The 13,169-nt window shown below is 39.5% G+C and overlaps 1 protein-coding gene across 1 annotated transcript in view; it reads left to right on the forward strand.

Moving 5' to 3' along the window:
* Window positions 1–13,169, forward strand: part of itga10 (integrin, alpha 10) — a 156,581-nt gene that overhangs the window by 137,938 nt on the left and 5,474 nt on the right. Inside the window, exons 24-29 of the mRNA XM_028794851.2 lie at window positions 8,423–8,507; window positions 8,622–8,735; window positions 8,987–9,094; window positions 11,547–11,660; window positions 11,753–11,848; window positions 12,886–12,999. Coding sequence (XP_028650684.1) covers window positions 8,423–8,507; window positions 8,622–8,735; window positions 8,987–9,094; window positions 11,547–11,660; window positions 11,753–11,848; window positions 12,886–12,999 — 631 coding nt within the window. The remainder of the gene's footprint in view (window positions 1–8,422; window positions 8,508–8,621; window positions 8,736–8,986; window positions 9,095–11,546; window positions 11,661–11,752; window positions 11,849–12,885; window positions 13,000–13,169) is intronic.

The following is a 13,169-nucleotide window of genomic DNA, read 5'->3' on the forward strand; positions in this document are numbered from 1 at the left end:
GAAAAAGATTAAGTCAGTGTTTGTGTTGCAATTGCTTAGTAAGTTTTCCTTAATTTTTCACTTAAGGAGGCACTAACATCTTCAATCTGCCTCAAGAATGATTTAAGATATGAAGAGGTAGAGGAAGTGATGGCGAAGGTGGTAGGGATGAGAACGGCACCCGTACGCATGTGCCGCATGGCTGCTGCCAAGAATTGATTCTACAATAAAAGTAAAAAGAGGAATAACCTTGGAGGTCAATCATCACCCCGAAAGCAGATAGTAGACGTCACGTAGTATATGTGTACTAAATTTCAGGTCAATTGTTCAAACGGTTTGCGAGCTACAGGTGATTTAAAATCCTGGACAGACAAACGAACAGCCACGGTAGCGTATTATATAAGAAGATATGTTGCCTGCTCTGGAGATTTTCAATGAAGGGTATAGGGCACGGAGGAAAATCTTAAAAACGTACGCAATATGCCCAGTTTTCATGCAAAGGCAGTTGCTGAATACTGAACAGTTCTTTCCATGTTTCCAATGCATGTTTGAGATAACAAAAGGGATCTGGAAATAATCATTTTATCGCATATTCCTGGTACTATTTTTCTCAGTGTGAGGATATGCTTTCTATTTACTTGTGCAAATGCTCAGATAAATAGGACAGTAAATCAAGACAAAACCAACTATGTAGCATAAACAGTTTAATGTGATTTGGTCTTTTTTAGAGGAAACCACCCACCAGGGACGAGAAAGGTTGCTGTGCAGGAAGACTAAGTGCTGAGCTATCACGCACAGCTGGTTGTCTTTTAAAATTGTCGGATCTTATCATTTTGAAATTTTTTTTTTGTTCAAAAATGACATTTATCAACTATTTTACAATGTGTGTGTAATCACAAGACATAGTTCAATACTCAACAGTTGTCTTGGCTTGAAAAATGTACGTATTTCGTAAGTTTCTAAGATTTTCCTCCATAGTCTACAATGTAAAGGTCCAGTGTGGGCAAGAATTTTTTTAATTTATAATAAGTGATTCATTTTAGAACACAATTTTGTGTAGCAATATACAATATAGCATGTTTGTGAAAGACCTGAAAAATTCTGAACTTAGCCTTTAATACAGTAGGGATAATTATAAATGAAATTAATATGTTGTGAACAAGTAACATCAAATCTAACATGCAAAAATGAGAAAATAACTTTTTGTATTGCTCATGACACAGTAAGTATAAAATCAAGCCAGTTTTTTTTCTCATGTCCTCCAAAAGTCACCCCCAACTTTAAGTACAATTTTATAACTGAGACTATAATAAATACATTTTCCAGTTTCTTTGAACTCATTACTATATACTAACCCATCCTTTTCAGGAGATATTACTAACTTCCTTAATATGTTGAATAATTTGTGAAGTGTGTTGACAATGCATACACAAAAAGATTTTTGCCTGAAATAGAAATAAACAGCACCAACACTTGCTTCAAATGTTTGCAACTTAGATATAGAAACATCACAAGCATATTTAACGTCAGGGATTCTGAATGAGCACCTAAACTCTGCAAAATTTTTGTTTCTGCAAATTTTGTATTTCTGAATTATGAAGCCACCTTATGGCACACAGCTGCTAATGTGACTCAGAATCGATAGAAAGAAAGAAAGAAAGAAAGAAAGAAAGAAAGAAAGAAAGAAAGAGCAAGCAAGCTAGCCAACTTGCTTAATGGTCCCAAGGGGAAATTTAGCTTTTTAAAAAGGCCAATAATAAGTATTATAACAAAACAACTATAATTCCCTCAAATACACACCGTGTATCCCCTGACTACAGTACCCTCTTGCAAGTGTTGGCCTAGTTACTGTCTCTTCAGACCAGCAGTACCAAAATCAGTTCCTGGAGGACCACAGTAGCTGTTGGCTTTCATTCCAACTCATTTTGTAGTTAGTAGCCAGTTCCAGCTGTTAATTAAATATGTCCCTTAATGAAAGGGCTTGCTAGTATTCAAATTATGCCACATCTGATATGTGATACTGCTGATTCAGTTTTCTGAAAATGTTATCCAAATAATTATGAGTAAGTCAGTGTTTTTCAGGCTTTATTTATTTTTTTAAACAAATATATATTTGAAGCATATACTGTATCTGCGATTTAATAGAATGATTTAGATAAGTGGCCAAATTAGCTGTTTAGTCATGGTTGCCTTGTTATTTATATTTCATTGCTAACTGCCAGCTGATTCAAAAATACACATGCACCTAAAACACCAGTTCAAATGAAAACTTGACAACAGGAGGCACCCCTATTGTTGGATTTGTTTCCCCTATTAATTCAGTGTCCTTCTATAGTTGAAACAAACTGTATGTGAGGTTATTCCACCAAACTGAGTTAGTTCAGGATGAGTAACAATGTAACTCTTTGATGAGGCATGTAGTTGACTATTCTCCAATCCACAGCAGGCTGAGGCTAACAACACAGTGCAATTAAAAATTTCAGTTTAGATAATGGATGGAGAAAGTCTATTAGAGCATTTATAAATTCCATTTCATCCTAGCCATAGGGGTGTGAGCAGATCAGAATTTTCTATTAACTCAAACAGCATATAAGGTCTGGAAATTTCGATAACCTTGCTTCCTCAGAATTTACTGAGACTGAAACATACTGATGTCATCCTTGCAAATGAAGGAGAAGCATCTGAGAGTTTTTGTGTTCTATGATGTGAGAGTTAATTAAAAAATACATTTTGCTCTTAAAAACTTTTGTTTTGTTTGCTGCTAAGGAGATGTACCAGAATTTTTTTTTTCTTCTTTATAAAGGTTTTTTGGCTTTTTATTTCACCCCTACAAGAGCAAAAGCAGCTGAGTTGAGGGGCGTTAGGAAAAGTTACTTGTACTTGCTCTTGTAATTTGTATTCAAACTACCGTTGGCAGGGCAGTAAGCAAGAGTAGCTGACACCGGCATCCCTGTAAGTAAATGACAAGTGTCATAACAATACGTAACATGTAAAAGAAAGAATGATTCCTTAGTGGTTAAAAAGGGCATCGGCTGACTTCATAGCAGTAAAAAGAAAGGCTTTGCGGCACATAGGCAGGCAGCTAGTGTTAAAACGCCAATCATGCACAAGTGGCAGCAGGAGCAGACAAGATAATAATAAATTAACTATCAGTAAGAGCTTTTCTAGACTGAACAGTTCTTAGTGGTTAGGAAAGTAGAGCAGTTAAGAGGGTGACAGTGTATGGATTCATTAATACAAGGGAATACAAACGGTGTGAGTGGAGAGCTTTTAAGTAAGGAATAAGAGGAGAGCAAAGTTAGAAGAACAGACAGAAAACAATAAAGTTAACTCCACAGAAAGACAAACAGCAGGCAGTTGAGGCGGGGAATATTACAGGAGCTTAAGGGGTCAGAAGGTGTGAAATAATTGTAGCAGTATTTTACTCTATTTTGTCAGGTGTAATTTTTTTTAGTTCTAACATTTAAGATGAATCATTTAATTTTAATTTTAAAAAATTGACCAGTTTTAGTAATTCAATGTCAAATTTTAATAAAGAGACTAGTACAATGCAAGTCCTATTGAATGTTGGACTTTTTAGAGGGTGGCTTGGAGGATCCAGCCTTCCATGAGTGCTACATCTGCAGGAGATACCAGCTAATACAGCACCTTGAGCTTGCTAAAGGAGGAGATGGCTGACCTGCATTGTAGTAGAGAATTGGTGGACATGGCCCAAGTGTCCTTTAGAGAGATAGTGTGCACCCCTAAGATGGCGTGGGAGGAGATTCCACACCAGACAGGTGGGTCACAGTCACAATGTGCAAGGTATAGGTTGCGCACTGTCCGGTGCATCGTTTTCAGGTCCTTGAGGAGCTGGACAGTGTCTCTGAAGATTCTAATGTGGTAGGCATGAGGCGCCCCAATGGACCACCTCAAAAACAGTTCTCAGAAAGAGAGCGGTAGTTATAGTCAGGAACTCAATCATTAGGGGCAGTGCTCCAGAGACAGAGAATCTTGCATGGTGTATTGCCTTTTTGGTGCACAGGTGGGGGACCTCCTTGGAAGAGTGGTTATGCTCTTGGCCAGAGCGGGGTTGGATCCAGTTGTCATTGTCCAAGTTGGAACAAATTATATACATAAGGGTAGTATGTCAGTTCTGTGATCCAAATTTAAAGAGTTAGGTGCCAGGCTGAGGAGCAGAACTTATAAGGTAGTCTTCTCCGAAATTCTGCCTGTGACACACGCCAGTCCCAGTAAGCCTAAGGAGAGTAGAAGGCTTAACATGTGACTCAAATCTTGGTGTAGGGTAGAAGGGTATAGGTTTTATGAGGCATTGGGACTCCTTTTGGAACAGTTGGGACTTGCTCTGCCGCGATGGGCTACATCTGAATGGGAGGGGCACCAATGTGTTGCTGTGGCATATGAGTAGGTTAGTCGAGGATTGTGTAAACTAGGGTATGGGGAGCAGGGAGTTTAGAACAGGCATGTTTAGAACTGTACATGAAGGAGCAAACAATAGTGTAAAAATAAAAATGTATAGTAATGTAAAATCTAACCCAACATTTAAATGCAAAAATAAAATGAGTAACACATTAAAATTAGCTTCTCTTAATGCTAGTAAGTATCAAAAAGTTGGAGTTGTATGTAACGGAGCATAATTATGATACCATAGCAATAACAGAAAGCCTGGCTAAATAAGAAATATGGGGATTAGTATAACATAGAGGGATACACATTTTAGGAAGGACAGACCGAACAGAAAAGGAGGTGGGGTGGCTGTTTAGGTCAAACAGAACTTAAATGCAAGTCCTCTTCATTTGGATGATGAGACCCATCTTAGTGAGGATATTTGGCTTCATCTGGAAAGCATTTAAGAGTGTGTAAGACAGCCCAAAACAGACAGTAATTTCAATGCACATCTTTTTATTAATATTAAAAGGGAAAGTTTACAGGGGGATATTATAGTCATGGGGGACTTTAACTACCTGAATATTAAATGGGATAATCTTGAAAATAGTGCAGCACAAGAGCAGGAATACTTAGAAATAATCAGTGACTGTTTTTTAACACAGTGCATTAAAGCACCGATGCAAGGGAAAGTCTGTCATATTTAGTATTTTGTAATAATCAGGATAGAATTAAGGGTGTAGAGTTGATTGAACCATTAAGGTCAAATGACCATAATGTAATGCAGTTCTCAGTGCAGCAAAGTCTAAGGAGGATAGACTGGGATAAGCTTAAGTGTGGAGACAGTCAAGGAGCTGTGGAACAGGTTTAAAAACATTTTATATTTAATACAGGACAAGTACTTACCTAAATTTGGAATTAGAAGGAAATAAAAAAAACTCTGCTGTGGATTAATAAAGACTTAAAAAAGAAGCTGCAAAGAAAAAAACAGCTATATAAGGCGTGTAAGATTAATAATTTCAATGTGAATCGTAGGGCATATGAGACAATGAGGGCAGCAAATAAGAAGGATATTAGGTAGACTAAAAGGCAGTTAGAGAGGAATATAGCAAATAAGGCGAGAGATTATCTCAGTATTTTAATAATAAAAGAACAGTCAAGGAGGAGAAGTAGTACATCAGTACATCACTGTGCACTGGGGAAATTCCAGAGGACTGGAAAATGGCAAATATTATCTTGTTATATAAAAAGGGTGACTGGGAAGATCCAATCAACTATTGGCTAGTAAGCTTAACATGCATCACAGGAAAATTAATGGAAGGAATTATTAAGGATAAGACTGAGCAACATATAGCAAGAACAGGTGTTTTACTGAAAAAATAAGCATGGGTTCAGAAAAGGGAGGTCATGTTTTGCTAATATGCTGGAATTCTATGAAGAAGCAACAAAAGAATATGATCAAAGTGGAGCTTATGATATTATTTATCTTGACTTTCAAAAAACATTTTATAAGGTGCCACATGAGAGATTGGGCATCAAACTAAAAGAACTGGAAGTTCAAGGTGTGGTGTGTAAAAGAGTGCAGAATTGGCTCAGACACAGGAAGCAGAGGGTTATGGCGTGAGGAACCCTATCAGAATTTACTGAATGGTGTTCCACAGGTGTCAGTGCTAGGGTCGCTGCTATTTTTAATATATTCTAGGGGGCTTTGCTTGCCAACCCCTTCCCCCCTCCACCCGCCAGCACTAGGCACTGTTGTGAATAGGGATGCACCGATACCGAAACGGGTATCTGGTATCGGCCTCGATACCACATTTTCTAAAGTACTCGTACTCGTTAAAAGTCCCCCAATACCGGGGACCGATACCACGGTCTGAGAAATGTCTATGTTTGAGCGGCGTGTAAGGGGTTAATCACAGGCGCAGAGTGCCCGCCCCCAGGCCCCGGCTGCAGCTCAGAGCGGGGAGAAGGCGAGGCGAGACGTGTCAGCCGTGTGGAACTATTTCAAAGTGAATGAAGACGACAAAACAAAGGCGGACTGCAAATTGTGCTCAGCGAAATTGTCCAGAGGAGGCTCAAAAGGTAGCGCATTTAACACAAGTAATTTAATCAAGCACCTAAAATCCCAACACGACAACGAGTACAAAGAGTTTACCCACGCTTCTAAACCAACACAACCCACGCTGCAGCAAACTCTTGCAAGACGAGAGAAAATGTCCAGAGACAATCCATGTTCTGTGAAAATAACACAGGCAATTATCGAGTAAATTGCATTGAGTGACCAGCCACTCTCGGAGGTAGAAAATGCGGGATTCCTGCGTCTCCTCCATGTTCTGGAGCGCAGATATGATGTCCCAAGCCGCCGCTACATGACTGACACGGAGCTGCCTAAACTACACGACTCCGTGCAAAAACATACCCACAGCCTACTGCAAGCCTCCTCTGCGTTTAGTTTCACCACGGATATTTGGACAAGCAGTGTTAGCCCCGTGTCGCTAATTAGCCTAACCTCCCAGTGGATAGACGAGAGTTTCTTGTTTTTTTTTGTTAAATTATATGACTAAAGCTGTTACCTGTAAATTTAAATCATGTTTTTATTAAGTACTCGGTATCGGCGAGTACTGAAATGCAAGTACTCGTACTCGTACTCGTTTTCCAAAAAAGTGGTATCGGTGCATCCCTAGTTGTGAAGTGTGAGGCTGTACGCACCTCAAGGAGACACGGCTGCTCCTCTGAAACCCCTTTTAAACGGTGATACAATGGGAAACAAAAACATTTTTTTTAAACTCCTCTTTGTGCAATCAGCTGCTGGCTTGCTGCTGCTGCCATGCCGTGTGATCTGTACTTCGCTTGCATTGAGTCCTCCCCAACCCCCCCAGCACTCGCGCCGTTGTGAAGAGGGATGCTGAACGCACACCAAGGAGACGCGGTCGCTCCTCTGAAACCCCTCTTAAACGGTGATACATTTTTCTACTTCCATTATCTGTAACCTGCTCTGCATGTGCATCACAAGACTTGCTTCCATAGGTTGTAAGTATGATGTGACTTGTCCATCCCACGGGAAGTGAAGTGTCTCTCTCCAAAAGATCACTCTGCAAAAGATCACGTCTCATCGCCGGAAGTGTCTCTTCGCAAGATTTTTTTTATATGATAGAGAGATAAATGATTTAGAGAGGAATCTAAGTAACAAGCTGTTTAAGTTTCCAGATGATACCAAGCTAAGTAGATTGGAAGAAAATCTAGAATCTGTTGAATCATTACAGGAGGACTTGGACAGCATACGGGCTTGGGCAGATTTGTGGCAGATGAATTTAAGTGTCAGTAAATGTTAAAGAAGTAGAAATGTTAGGTTTGAATACACGATGGGAGGTCTGAAAATCGAAAGTATACCTTATGAAAAGGATTTAGGAATTGTATTGCACTCAACATTACCAACTGCCAGACATGTTCAGAAGCTATTAGGAAGGCTAACAGAATGTTAGGTTATATAGCACAATGTATAGAGTACAAGTCCAAAGAGATTATACTCAAGCTTTATAATACACTAGTGAGGCCTCCCTGGTGTGTTTTGGTCTCCAGGCTATAAAAAGGACATAGCAGCACTAGACAAAGTCCTGAGAAGAGTGACTAGGCTAATTCCTGGGCTACATGGGATAATTATGGGGAAAGATTAAAAGAACTGAGCCTTTTCAGTTTCAGCAAAACAGGATTAAAATGGTGAATTGACTGAAGTGTTTAAAATTATGAAGGGAATTAGTACAGTGGATTGAGGCTGTTATTTGAAAATTAGTTAATGAAGAACACAGGGACACAGTTGGAAACTTGTTAAGGGAAAATTTCACATAAACTTTAGGAAGTTTTTCTTTACATAGAGAACCATGGACACATGGAATAAGCTACTAAGTAGTGTGGTAATCAGTAAGACTTTGGGCATTTTCAAACCTAGACTTGATGTTTTTTAGAAGAATTAAATGGATAGGATTGGTGAGCTTTGTTGAGCTTTTCTTGTCTAGATTGTTCTAATGTTCTTTATTAATAAATTTGATCTCCTCCACAGTGAAGCCAATCTGAATAGATACGAGGTTCATCCCAGCAAAACTGCCTCTGAAGGTATTGGACCAGAGTTTAAAACAACATTTAAGGTGAGGAAAATGTATCAAACACTTGGCAAAAAAATGTAAAGAAGCAGCCAATAGTAACAATTTCAGAAGTTCTGTGAAGTTGACAGGTAATGACTCTTGGGTTGTGCCACACAGGTACAGAACCTGGGCTGCTACACCGTTAGCAATTTGGACTTCAACCTCTATTTCCCCTCAATGGCTTTTGGAAACAGACACTTTCTGACAGTAATGGACGTATCCACCAGTAATGTGAGTACTTGGATGTTTTCTTCAGATGAGCACATAGAAGATAACTGTTGATGGACAAAGCTGTGCACTGGAGTCAATGAGAGTGCTTGAGAGAGCTGCAGTGTAATCCTTGAAAGCAATTAATAACTTTATGACTTAGCAGATTTTTTTCATTTTGGTATTTGTCATTATTTATCAATGCCTCGTGTTGTTTATGCCAGGAGAAATGTGAGCAAAAGATTGGAGTAAATGTAATGCTTTATGTCTTGTAGACAACTGCCCTAAACTGCAGTCTGGAGAGTAATATGGCAGTACTGCAAGAGGTACAGAAAGATGCCCAGCCTGTCCATCCTGAAGATATGATGTTTGCTGATAATTTGGTAAGAAGGAAGTTGAGGTTAACATCTTTAATTTTTTTTTGCAGTCAAAACAATAACACATCTACAGACATGGCTGATTTATCAGCTATAAAATTATATCATTATTATTTACAAAATAATTTTTCTCTGAATTATTATTGAATTACTTTCTTAGTATAAACCATATTTGGTGTATTAATTTATGATTTATACTCAAGCTCTACAGCTAGCTTTTCTAAAGTAATCAGATTATAGCATGTGAGGGTAACAGGAGGGAGGGGATCATTTACAATGGATATCTTAAGTTCAGATGTTTTTCAAAATCAAATGAAGTCAGCCCTTTTTCACCTCTAAGAAGATCTTTTAGTAATTGCTGTGCATGGTTGGTTTTCTAATGGGCTCTCATGGAGTGCAAACGCAAATATCGGCAGAATTTCTTTGCAGCCTTTGTCAGTTTTCATAAAGTGTTCAACTCGATTAAACGAGTTGCCCTGTGGGACATCCTGAGACTTCACAGGATTCCTCCAAAGTTGCTGGATATTATGGCCAGCCTGTACACTAGTACTGCCAGTATTGTGCAGAGTGGAGGCAGAACCTCTGTGTTTTTCCCAGTTGATTCTGAGGTTCATCGGAGATGTGTTCTTGCTCCTACTCTGTTCAGTGTTTGCATGGACTGGGTGTTGGGCCAAGTCATGTGGCATCTGTTGGTGAAAAAAAAATTTTCACTGATCTTGACTTTGCAGACAATGATGTGATCTTCGCAGAGACAATTGAGGCTCTGATTGGGGCTCTCAAGAGACTGAGCGAGGATAAAAAAACAAGATCCAGGCCTTTAATGACCTTTTAGGCACAGCCATCAGCAGTGTGTCTGTTCGAGGAGAGAATGTTGACCTTGTTGAGAGGTTTACTTACCTCAGCAACAACATTCATGTCTCTGGTGACTCTTCCTATGAAGTCAGTAGACGGATTGGGAGAGCATGGGGAGTCATGAGGTTACTGGAAAGGGGTGTGTGGCACTCCCGTTATCTTTGCAAAAGGATGAAGGTCCAGGTCTTTAAAGTCCTGGCACATCCTGTTTTGCTATATGGTTGCGAGACATGGACGATATCCAGTGACCTGAGACAAAGACTGGACTCCTTCGGTACTGTGTCCTTGGTTCGACTTTGTGTCAAACAAGTGATTGCTCATGGAGTCCCAAATGAGGCACATTACCTGCATTATGAAGGAGTGTCAGTTACGGCACTATGGCCATGTGGCACAATTTCCTGAGGGTGATCCAGCTTGCAGAGTCCTCATTGTTGAGGACCTGAGTGGCTGGACCAGGCTAAGTGGATGTCCACATAATACCTGGCTGTGGGAGATAGATGGTGATTTCCTGGGAGGGATTGGACCTCTCTGGGGGGCTGTTTCATCATGCGGTGGGTGTGGCAATGCGTTGTACCAGTAGCTGCTCCCCGACTTGACATGACCACTGCATGTTTCTTGTATATTTATACAAATACTTATTTTTAGACCTTCTGACCAGCAATACAGATTTGTTAGTGCACTTTTATCCAATGACATATAGGTGAAACAATGCCCAATCAGGTAACCTTTAAAAAGCTTTAATTGAAAGTGTAGATCACAGCAAGATGATACCCGCACTTAGTCAATTTTCTATGTATTTTATAATGCCTTAAATAAAAGGAATAGATGTCACATGCCAATGTTTCCAGAAATTATGAATTGACCTGCCCCACTGTGTCAAAACTGCAGCCAAGGCTTCTGCAGAATGGTTGGACAGATGACCATACCAGATCTTGTCATACTCACCTTACCACTCTAGAGCAGGCCAACACATAAAAATGGACAACCTGAGAGACAATTTAAGATTATTCCTTATGGCTTGTGGCAAATCAATTCTTGTACCAATGCGAGGACAGTAGGAAACCTGTCAGAGGCCTATTGTCCGCACCTCCTTCACAATCTGACCCTCAAGCAGAAAAGTATCAGGCCACACAGAGCAGCTGTGGTCAAAATTGCCCTAAGGATTGCCTTGGCCTGCCTACTCTCCTGGCCTCAACCCAGTAAAGAAACTTTGTTACACCCTGGATCAAAACAGCTAAAGATATGACACTCTTCCCTCCAAAAACCAGCAACTTTGCCAAGCCCTTCTGTAGGAATGGAAGAACATTCCACAACTGCAGAATCACAACATCATTAGCTCTATGTGCCAGAGGTGTATTATATATGTCTAGGATGAAAGGAGTCTGTGTTCCAGTAATATACTAAGTCAGCATCACCACTCACTGTAGTACTTTGTAGTCTTAAGCTAAGTAGGTGCCATAAAAGGATATTATGCAGTCATTGGGGATGGATTCTGCTATGCAGCTATACTGTAGAAGTGGTGGAGCAAAGTTGACTCTTAAGAAATTTACATTCACCTGTCACCCTGCTTTGAAGGGCTAACTGTCCATTTACTCCTGTTTTGCAGAACTGCAGCAACTCATTGTGTACAGTAGTGAACTGTCAGATCGACCAGCTTCAGAAGGGCCAGTTTGCGATTGCTCAGGTGACAAGGAGAGTCCATGATGACTTCTTTCGACAGGTCAGGCTGTTGAATTGCTGCATGGTACTAACTACTTGGTGGTTACAGAACAAACACAGTAGGTCATGAATTTTATTGTTTTCTTTGGACAGGCTAATTTTAGATCAGTGAAGATTATTAGCACCTACATGCTGCAAGTAAAGGATGCTACCCTGATCACACTTGGTCAGAGCAATCAGTGGAGAGAGGTAATTGTATAAACATCAGCATTGTCATAATAACAGCAAGCTTCACATTGCTCTAAGAATGACACTAAAAGTCTTCATCTGGTTTTTAAAATGGTAAGGTTTGTGTGAAAGTATATGATAGGTCTAAACCAGTGTTAATTAGGCAGTGTAAGGAGAGTTTTTTATTGCTTTAAATGAGGGCTCCTTTTTTGACATTTATTAAAGCCACTAAGCAAACCATTTGGCTATTCAGTCTGTCTGCATTTAAAATTCAGCATTGCCTTTGTATATTTGTTTTTAATAAATGTTAAGGGTAAGTGATTTATAATCATTTTGCTCACAGAGTAGCACAGTATTTAACACTGAGGCCAGTTCCTAATAACAATTAGTGAACCACTTCTTTATCATGAAGTAGGCGACTCCAGTATCACTATTCATACCTGTCTATGTTCTTCACAAAATCTTAGCATTTAAAAAGTTACCTTGAAGGAAAGCTGCACCAACATACTGAGGGCATGTATCTGTACACTGAAGGTCCTAATCATGACATTTGGACTGAAAACAGAAGTAGGAAAGCAAGACATGAAATTAAATTAAATATGGAGCACAGCCGATGGTAAGAATAAGCTTCAAATTATACAATACAAAAATACATCATGAAGTAACTCACTTGTTATTAAAGAAACCAAAAAGGAAAAGAGCATTTTCACATATAATCCCATGGTTTCCAACTGCTTCATAACTACAGGGTCCAGCATGCAGTCTCTGATTTTGTCAAGATCTGTGTATCATTTTCATGTTCTCCATGTATCTGTGCAAGTTTCCTTCAGGTAACGATTTTTTTTCCCAGCATCACAAGGATGTGTGTTTTACTCAAACTTGAAACTCTAAATTAGATAGATGTGTATGTTCACTTGATGGCTTGGAGTCCTGTCCAGAATGGTGAAGGATTGTGTCCAGTGCTGCCAGAACAAACTCACTCCCATCAACCCTGTACTGTTAAAAAGCAGGTTAAAAAAATTAAAAAGTTAATTTACTTGCATTTTGTCTTTTCACAGAGCACACTAGAGATTATTAAAGGGCGGTCGATATCCATCTCATTATGGATTCTTATTGGTAGCATCATCGGTGGCTTGCTGCTGCTGTCATTGATCATTTTCATTCTGTGGAAGGTGAGTGAAATGCCTTGATTACGGGGTCTGTCAGGCAGAGCAACTACTGCATCATGAAGCATAACAGCTTAAACTTGGCATTGCCAACCTATTGCTTGGCAAAGTTACTGACACAATGAAGGTTTCATTATTTAATTGAAATGCCCCAGGTTTTTTCTTTCCAAAATCTA

The sequence above is a fragment of the Erpetoichthys calabaricus genome, chromosome 2 (genome assembly GCF_900747795.2).
Source record: "Erpetoichthys calabaricus chromosome 2, fErpCal1.3, whole genome shotgun sequence".
NCBI lineage: Eukaryota > Metazoa > Chordata > Cladistia > Polypteriformes > Polypteridae > Erpetoichthys > Erpetoichthys calabaricus.